The 10,000-nt window shown below is 39.9% G+C and overlaps 2 protein-coding genes across 2 annotated transcripts in view; one reads left to right on the top strand and one right to left on the bottom strand.

Moving 5' to 3' along the window:
* The window catches only part of gtf2b (general transcription factor IIB), a 340,326-nt gene that overhangs the window by 200,161 nt on the left and 130,165 nt on the right, over positions 1 to 10,000 (top strand). The window lies entirely within an intron of this gene.
* tox (thymocyte selection-associated high mobility group box) overlaps positions 1 to 10,000 on the bottom strand; it is an 85,929-nt gene that overhangs the window by 8,710 nt on the left and 67,219 nt on the right. Inside the window, 5 exon segments of the mRNA XM_072690967.1 lie at positions 131 to 469; positions 1,528 to 1,557; positions 1,559 to 1,609; positions 4,105 to 4,332; positions 6,220 to 6,468. Coding sequence (XP_072547068.1) covers positions 131 to 469; positions 1,528 to 1,557; positions 1,559 to 1,609; positions 4,105 to 4,332; positions 6,220 to 6,468 — 897 coding nt within the window.

Raw genomic sequence — 10,000 nt, 5'->3', positions numbered from 1 at the left:
TGTCACAACATTTACATTTACATTTACGGCATTTATCCAGAGCGACTTACAAGGTTACTGGTTACTCTTTAAGATGAGCATGTGTGTGTATGTGTGTGTATGTGTGTGTGTGTGTGTGTGTTAGCCTCACCTGTGCCATAGAAGGTGAGTGCAGCTGCAGTGTGTGGCTGCCGATCTGCTGCTGCTGGTGCAGGCCGAGGTGCTGGTGTAACGGGGGGCTGATCTGCAGGGGTGGGGGGGTTGTCGCCATGCCACTCATGCCAACAGAGCCTGGCATGGGAGCGCTGGTCCGAGGGGGGCACCCTCGCGCCAGGCTGGGGGGCAGGTGGTGGTTCAGACCAGGTTGCTGGTGGTAGGGGCCCATGTAGAGGCCTGGGTGGGACTGGCCAGCTCCAGGAAACACAGGGGGCTTCGGGCCCAACATCTGCGAGGCCTGGGACACCTTCACATCACCGGGGTCACTGTAGCTCTGAACAGAATTAGAGGACGACTTGGTCAATCAGCGCTAACATGAAAAATAGAGATGCTAATATGGCTAATGACAACAGAAGTTAGCATTAAAGAATAATGCTAACTCAATTTCCAGTAGCTTTCATCTTTCATTAGCATGATGAACAGTTAGCATTAGCATATTTGTATACAGCTGTCATCCAGTATCATAAACCACATGAATTACTAAACATGTTCACATGGTTTGGGGAGAGTACTAGGAACTAGGTGGTTGCAATGGTATCCTAGGTGGTCGCTAGGGTGTTGCTATGTTATCCCAAGTGGTTGCTATGAAGTTGCTGAGTGGTTGCTATGGTATTCCAGGTGTTGCTATGCTGTTGCTAAGTAGATGCTAGATGAGTGCTACAATATGGCAAGGATATTGCTATACTATTTATGGCAATTGCCATGATGTTGCTTAGTGGTTGCCATGGTGTTGCTTAGTGATCTCTATGGTGTTGCTATGGTATCACAAGTGGTTGCTATAAAGAAAAACTGAGTGGTTGCTATGGTATCCTAGGTGGATCCTATGGTGCTGCTAAGTGGTCGCTATGATATCTCAGGTGGTTGCTATGCTTTTGCTAAGTGGAGGCTAGACGAGTTCTACAATATGGCAAGGATATTGCTATACTATTTATGGCAATTGCCATGATGTTGCTTAGTGGTTGCTATGGTGTTTGCTATGGTATCCCAAGTGGTTCCTATAAAGGGACTGAGTAGGTGCTCTGGTATCGTAGGTGGATCTTATATTGCTGCTAAGTGGTTGCTATGATATCCCAGGTGGTTGCTATTCTGTTGCTAAGTGGACGCTAGATAACGTGCTACAATATGGCAAGGGATATTGCTATACTATTTAGCAATTACCATAATGTTGCTTAGTGGTTGCTATGGTGTTGCTAGGTGCTTACCATGGCAGTTGCTATAGTTAGCCCATTTACTTCGTAATGTGAAACCATCTAAATTAAATTATTATAATAGAAACACCCAACGGCCCGTACAGAATCCCCCCAAAACCCCCCGCAGAACCACAGCTGGTACCTGGGAGACGAGGCTGGCCCTGTACGCTGCCCAGCTGTTTCAGATACTCCTTCTTGGCGGTTTCCGTCTTCTTCTTGTACACCTGCAGTCAGACAGAAGCAGAGTGAGAGCCCAGCCCCTTTTATTTTTTTCTCTGAAACCCTAATGGATCTCCGTTTACGAGCGCAAAAGTGGAGCTGTTGTTGGAGGCTGAGCGCTGGTTAAGTGAGTGCACTGGAGCTTCAGCCATCTGAGTTTATGGACCCTCCATATTTCCCCTTTTAGCCGTCCCATATGTGTAATTATTTGCCCATCAGTATATCGGCATGGTTACTGTCCTCCACCCGGAGAAACTTACTGAAAGCACAGACATTATGTTCCCTCATCAGGTAAACATCTCAAATTGAGCTCCGGTTCTCCCTGTTCCACCAGCAGAGTGATTCACTGAGTAAAAATATAACTAGAAAACTAAATTGTACAGAAAGAAAGGTCATTCTGGAAAGGCGGAGCAGAAGAGGGATGGGAGTAATCTTCTTTCTTGCAAACGTTCATCTAAAAGCTCCAAAGGTCAGGCTGTTTAAAGCAGCCACCACCAACACCAACATTACCAGCAGAGCAAATAAATTCTTCACTGATTCTCAGCAGTTTCTGTGAACTAAAGTAAAGCTATATTGAAAAACACACATTTCCACAGTAATAACGTATGCACACTATATGGACAAAAGTATTGAGACACCTGTTTATTCATTGTTTCTTCTCAAATCAAGGTTAATAAAAGAGCTGATCCTGCTTCTGTTGGAGTAATTGTCTCTACTGTCCAGAGAAGAAGACTTTCTACTAGATTTTGGAGGAGGAGCATTGCTGTGAGGATTTGATTACGTTATTTAGTGACAAGAACAGCGTCAGTGAGGTCAGTAGGTTGGATAGATGATCACCACCCCCACCTCATCATCCACAACTCATCCCAAAAGTACTGGATGGAGCTCCTCCACCATCATTCCAGAGAACACAGCTCCTCCACTGCTCCACAGCTCCTCAATGCTGGGGGGCTTTATACCCCTCTAGCCCACGCCTGGCATTAGGCAGCATGGAGCCGATAGGGTCATGATGTTGATCTGCTCCAGAGAGTCCTATTCTATTGGAGGTACTTCTTCTCAACAGGTACTAGACAAGCTGGGTGTGTGTGTGCATTTGCACATCTGTGGCAGCAATGAGTACAGCTTAAAATATCAGAATGCATTCATTAGAAGGGATGTCCACAAACTTTTGGACATATAGGGTATGTTTTTTTATTAAGAAGCAGATTATGATGATACAGTATAAAGAACTCCTGCCAGATTTATATTATGAAGAAAAAAGAAATACAAAAATAGAGATACAAGGTTTTTGTGTGACAGTACTGATGTGTGTGTGTGTGTGTGTGTGTGTGGTCTGACTTCTCTTGCTGTCATAACAGAAGGAAATGTGTCACACGTGAAGAAGCAGACAAACCAATATGACCACATGTGTGTTCCTGCAGACCCGTTTCAACAGTGCTGTTATCACTGCTGAGGCCGGGGACAACAGACGCGAGGGACAGGGACGGGGACGGCCCCCGTACCTCAAAGGGTTAAAAAGAGAAATGGGGAAAAACCGTGAGATCAGTTCTGTTCTGGGTGAATCTGAGAGCACCCTTCTGCCTGGGTCAGTCCTTACAACGCTCAGCTCTGTGATGTCACTCAGAGGAAACAGGAGAGGACATCATGTGACACAGATGTTTTATATAATTTCTCCATTAAAATTGATCAAGCCTGCTGATGTCACTCCATTATTGGAAACTTTTAATTTGTCATCACCTTCCTGTCACTGCCTTTGACTATTATTTGTTTATAATTTTTTATTTATTTATATTTATATATATTTTTATTCATATTTATATTTATTTGCTTATAATTCATATTGCACTTTTATTACTTTTACCATTTTTCCTTTTTATTGTTTTATAATTATCATTATCATACTTACTTTAGTATGTTTAGTTTAATTTAATTTTAATTATTTTTTTATTTAATTTTAGGTATTTATATTTAATTTTAATTTTTTGTATGTATAATTTTTATTATATTTATATCTCCAACTGTTTATTATATATATATATATATATATATATATATATATATATATATATATATATATATATATATATATATTATTATTTTTGGTAATTACATTTTTTATTTCTTTTTTACTATATTTTTATATTTAATTTGTTCGCTAATAAAATTTGAATTTCTTTATTTTATACTATTTTCATCGTGTCTTGATTGTTTTCTTATTCGTGTTTTTAGTTGTTTATGTTTTTTGTAAAAAGTGATTCCATTTTATTTTTATATATATTTTTAAAAGAATGTTATTAAAAAAAATACTAAAGAAAATTTTATTGTTTTTTTTTTTTCTTTCACTGTTCATTGTAAATGCTGAGCTACACTGTAAATGAGGGTCACCCTATATTAACTTCTTATTCCAAATAAAGACTGACTGATTTACTGACTGATTTACTGACTGATTTACTGACTGAACTGAAAATAAAGAAGGTGTCGCCAAACTGGCAGCAAGTACCTGTTTCTGTTCCTCTCCCAGTCCGTCCCACATTGAGGCCACTATTTTCGACACCTCTCCGAACGTGGCGTTGGGGTTTTGGCCTTTAATCGCTGCCTGCGTGTCTCTGAAGAACAGGGCGTAGGCTGAGACGGGCTTCTGTGGCTCGTTCGGGTCTTTCTTCTTCTTCTTCTTGGGGGTTTTGGGTTTTTTGGCCATGTCTGAAGCAGCTCTCTTCTCTGCTCCGCTCTGGAAAAATAAAAACACAGAAGCTTAAAATAGCAAAGAACAACAAACCAAAACCGCCCACTTCAGCAGAAACACCTACCCTATATTAATATGACTGGCCATTTTATTAGAAACACCTACCTACTGTGTCCTTCTTCTTTGGCCACTTTATTAGAAACACCTACCTTGTGCTTCTTGTTACTAGTCTCCATTTGCACCTCCAAGTAGGAGGTACAAGACAGGGGTTTCTGATAAAGTGGCCAGTTAGTGTACAGTGTAAATGACAGGTGCATTAGATACATGGTATCTAGGCTGTTTGGCTGTGTGTCATAAATGCATAAACAGCAGCCCTGTATAAGCGAGAGGCGACGCAGGCATTTACAGCTGCTGACGTTTTAATGACCAGCCCTGGGCTTCCTTTGGGTGAGGATGACTCCTGCGCTGGGAAGCTGAGCTGACTGCACCAAGCTTACGGACTCTCCAGAGAGTTCTGAAATGGCCCACTGCTCTGGAGAACCAGTATTGGCTGGGGGAAACTGCTCAACACCACTGGCGCATCAACCACCATCATTAGGTGGTCGATACCAGGTCTAGCATTTCAGGAAGGAAGCTGGCCAATAAGACTTTTACATTTAGCTTTAACACCAGCTTCCTGTTCAGCAGAGTGATGAGTTTCACAGAGTGCTGTTAACCCTTTAAAGCCTGAACCACCAAAGCACTGCTAGAAAATACTAGCTATTTTAATCTGAAGAGTTTGAAGTTTATTTGACCATCTGAGCAAATATTTAAAAAATAAATAAATAACACTGGTGACTTTTATTGTGTATTATATTTGATATATGTGAAATGTGTTGCTTACAGCAGGTTTAAAGACTGAAACATATAGAGCACAATATTGTTAGTATCTATACTCTGAGTTGTCTGAGTTGAGTTATACTCGAGTAATTTCAAACTAAAAAAATCTGTATGTATTTTTCTGGTGCGTGCAGTGCCTAGATAATTCACCAGGGGGCAGAAAAATGCATCAGATTTTTAAAAATGTGTATAATTTATTAATGTGTATTATTAATTTAATTTATTATATGGTATTGCTAGTATTTATTTACTTTTAAATAAATATATGTGAGACATTTATTTAGTTATGTATAATATTATTTATTATCTTTGTTTATAATATTATACATATTATTGATAAAAATGTAAGATAATTCAATATTTAATGATCATTAAAATATTAAAATAAAAAAATAATCATGAAATATAATTATTTTGGCTTTAAAGGGTTAAAAGCACAGAATGATGCTCTTTTGACCAAAAAGTGAGTACTGAGGGGTTCTGGGGTCTAACGCTAAGCTGGGGCTAACGTTAATACTGTTAATAACATGTACAAAATGTGTGATCCGGCTTTCCTATGAATAATATTTTTGTTTGTATTAAAATATTTTTGACTGTCAGGTTTATCGGCACCTTTATGAGCACACTACAGGGTCAAAAGTTTTAGAATACCCCCAGTTTTGTTCAGTGGTCCACTGGCAGTGCTGCCCCTTCACCTGCAGTCAAACCTGCTCCAGTGTTGAGATGCTGAGCTACAAGGTGCGGTCATGTGAGCCACAAATCACACAAGCTGCTGTTGACTCTCAGAAACCGGTCTGCTGATGCTGTTGTGGGTTTGAGTGGGTCAGAACTCTTCCTGTACCGGACCTCTTCAGCTTTCTCCAGTTTCCAGGAGTCTTCTAATGGGCTTTGTCTGGAGCTTCTCTAAAGGAGAGCGCTCCACTGATTTTCTGTGGTAAGAGTCTTTCTCAAGTCATTATGAGAGCAGTCTGGAAAGAATGGGAGTGTTCTAAAACTTTTGACTGGTAGTGTACTTTTTAAAAATGATAATACAACTTGTAAACAACTTCAGACCTTCAGAGCATCTTCAGCATCATCTTCATGCACTGAGCTGGATGGTGAAGGCGTGGCTGATTTACTCTCCGGAGGAGACGGAGATCCGTGTGTGCCGTTTCCACTCACACCCAGCTGAGAGCTGAGCTGTGACTGGTTGATGGTGGTCAGCTGACCCTGAGGAGCCATGCCTGATTGGATCCTGGATCTGAGAGGATCGATCTGCGGATGGCTGCTGTACCGCGAGTCCGAGTTTACCATCTGCTGCATCTGCAAAAAAAACCCAACAACAGCAAAGTCAAAGTAAGCAAAACCGAGAGTAACGAATCTGCAGAACCACAGAAAACATGAAAGCAGGTCAAAACGACAGCCGCACCCATTCCAAACCACCGGAACACACACTGCACTGGCACTCCACCTAACCCAACCAAAATAACAACTCAAGCTGTTCTTCACTAACACTCTTGTAGCTGAATGCAATCAAATCCTCACAGCAATGCTCCTCCTCCAAAATCTAGTAGAAAGTCTTCTTCTCTGGACAGTAGAGACAGTTACTCCAACAGAAGCAGGAGAAACCCTGAATAAGCAGGTGTCCCAATACTTTTGTCCATGCAGTGTAAGTTGGGGGCTGTACTGCAGCCTGGCTGTAGCTTTAGCTCGGGCTGTGAGACTCAGCCATGCAGTGAAATTAGCTTTGCTTTTTGCTGAAGGCTAAAATCACTTCCTCCCTGCCTGGAGCCGCCGTGGCTGAGCTGGGTCACCTGACACCGCCTGCAGCAGCAGGTGTGCTGAAATCTACCCCACACCTGCTATTGTTACACAAACAAAGCCCCCCAACAGGTGGAGCTTTAAGGGCGGACAGGTGAGTCCCACCTTACTGCCCTGAGCACAGCCTCCGGGTACAGAAGACTCTAAACTAGTCTCAGCTTGGATAATTCACTCCCACCTCTAAAGCTGAACAATCACACCAGTCAGCTGCTCCACACAGCCGCCTGCAGCCTGCACACACACACACACACACACACACACACACACACACACACACACACGGCACACGTCTGCACCAACAGCACCAACTCTGATCCTCAACCAAAACAAAACCATGCTTGCTTCCACACTTTTAGACAGACAGAGACAGACAGACAGACAGACAGACAGAGACAGACACAGGGACAGAGCGATAGATAGATAGATAGATAGATAGATAGACAGACAGATAGATAGATAGATAGAAAGAAAGACAGACAGACAGACAGACAGACAGGCAGATAGACAGACAGACAGACAGATAGATAGATAGACAGACAGATACATAGTCAGACAGACAGAGAGATAGACAGATAGATAGATAGACAGATAGATAGATAGACAGACAGATACATAGTCAGACAGACAGACAGATAGATAGATAGACAGATACAGTCAGACAGACAGACAGATAGACAGATAGATAGATAGACAGACAGATACATAGTCAGACAGACAGACAGACAGACAGATAGATAGATAGACAGACAGATACATAGTCAGACAGACAGACAGACAGACAGATAGATAGATAGATAGATAGACAGATATTCCAAATAAATAGTTTTAAATAATAACAGTTAGAATAATAATAAGTTACCACAATAATAACTAACAACAATAAAATAAACAAGTAATAATAATAACATTTTCAAAACTCTAAAAGATCTACACACAGTATGAGTCATTTGAACGGGGTGTACAAACTGTTGCTATGAAGCAAGTCACTGTTAGCAACATCAGCGCCGTTCACATGTTTCCCCGTGTGTTTTCGGTTGGGAGATCATTCAGAATGATAATTCAGAGTAAAACTCAGCCCCCTCTTTCTAATGAAGCATTTCACTTATACACAGATCAATACAGACGTGTGTTTTCAGTTTAATAAATCATCATTTTCCATCTTGAATAAGTTAATGTTGTAAATATTATTAATGTATAACAGGTTTAAATGTGTAATTCATTTACATATTACTTTATTAACATCATTTCAGATCAAATAAAACAATAGAAAAGTTTATGAATTTAATAAAATGATACAGTCTTATGCAAAGGTTTGGGCACACCATGTCTAATTACATATTGTTGAAAATTCAAATACATAAAACCTGTTTGTTATTGTGTGCTAAATTTAACAGAAAAACATTAAATTCAGTTTATGCAAAAGTAATGACACATTAAATATGTTATGTTTAATTTGCTACAAAATAACAAGCTGTTCAATTTAACACATAAATAGGAATTGGCTTTTTAAATAATATTTGTAGTGAATAATTTTAGCCAGTTTTTAAGTTTCCTGTAGAGGAGTTGTTCTCTTGTTTACACTCAGAACATCAATACTTTATATATTACATACTTGTAATATTTATAATATTTATATACATATTTGAAGTAAAACGAACACAAAGTGATACCTGTAATTGTTATTTTCTATTTTTCTAAAATATGGTAATGTTGCAAAAGGAAACATTTTTTTAAAGTGTAAATAAATTACAATATAAATGTCATATTTTAAAAAGATGCATGTAAATCCTCATAAATATGGGATTATTCTGAATTTTTGAAAAAAATATAATAATTGGAAATTAATATAAAAAATAAAGTGCCATGAACCAATGTCCCAATATATTACATTTAATAAATAAACACTAATAGTGTATTAAATTACAAATATAAAAAATACAGATATACAGTGTGCATGTTTTAATGACTGTGTTTTGATGTGAAAATTAATAAACAAATCTTATGCAGGAAACTTTGTATTTTTTTCTGCACATTTTAAACACAATTTCTAGTTATTTACTGAAATTAACAGATTGGAAATGAATCAAATATTAATGATGCAGTAATTTTGTACGTGTTTGTTTTTCCAGTTGTTGAATTGAGTAAATAAACAGCAGGTGTTTGTTAGAATGAGCAGAAGTGTGTCTCTGTACGGGACTGGAGATTGAGCCGGGGTACACAAACTTTTGCACGTTGTTCTTTCCTCAGCTCTGATGTGATGTGAGAGTTTCAGAGAGTCAGTGGAGGTTCAGTAGTGGTGGTGGTGGTGGTGATGATGTGGGGTTAGAACCCGCAGTAGTAGAGGAACGACTCAGTCTTGCCTTTGAGTTTAATTTGTTGAGGAAAAAGAAAGCTGACCTTTATCACCGAGCTTCAAAACTACAGACGTTCCAACCCAACACTGACCACATTATCTCCTATTCATAACACAAGGTGGGCATTGTCTGCTGAGCTGGAAAAAGCCCCCCCCCCCTCCCTTTCTGAAGAATCCAGTGCTGCTTCATTAGAAAGAGTGGGCTGAGGGGGGAAGGCTGAGCGGCCGGCCTGCGCTGTGAGATCACTCCGACTCATTTCACCAAAACCAGAACTTTACTTTTTCAGTTTACGGAGTTACAGAGTTTTACACAGCCAGTAACCCCCCCCCCCCCACACACACACACCCTCCGTTCCAGAACCGCCCTCTGTCCAGCAAAACTGAGCATGTACGGTAAGGCTGGACTGCAGGTAATCGGTCAGCAGTGAGGACCGAACCAGTCTGAATTAGCTCCCAAATAAAAACAAACAGGTAAACATGTAAATGCCGCTAACGTGGCTAATAGTGAATGGAACTTAATAGGTACCAATTAGCATGATGAGATTTGCACCATAGCAATTGGTGGCTATTCCTATTCGTCTAGCTGTTAGCAACATTAGCATGTCGGACTGAATTTTGCTGTAACTTACCATTTAAAAATGTGTGTTGGCCTACATAAATAAATATACACAGCTTTATGCA

The sequence above is a fragment of the Salminus brasiliensis genome, chromosome 11 (assembly GCF_030463535.1).
Source record: "Salminus brasiliensis chromosome 11, fSalBra1.hap2, whole genome shotgun sequence".
NCBI lineage: Eukaryota > Metazoa > Chordata > Actinopteri > Characiformes > Bryconidae > Salminus > Salminus brasiliensis.
The sequence above is the reverse complement of the archived record's forward strand: the minus strand, read 5'-3'. Positions and strand labels throughout refer to the sequence as shown.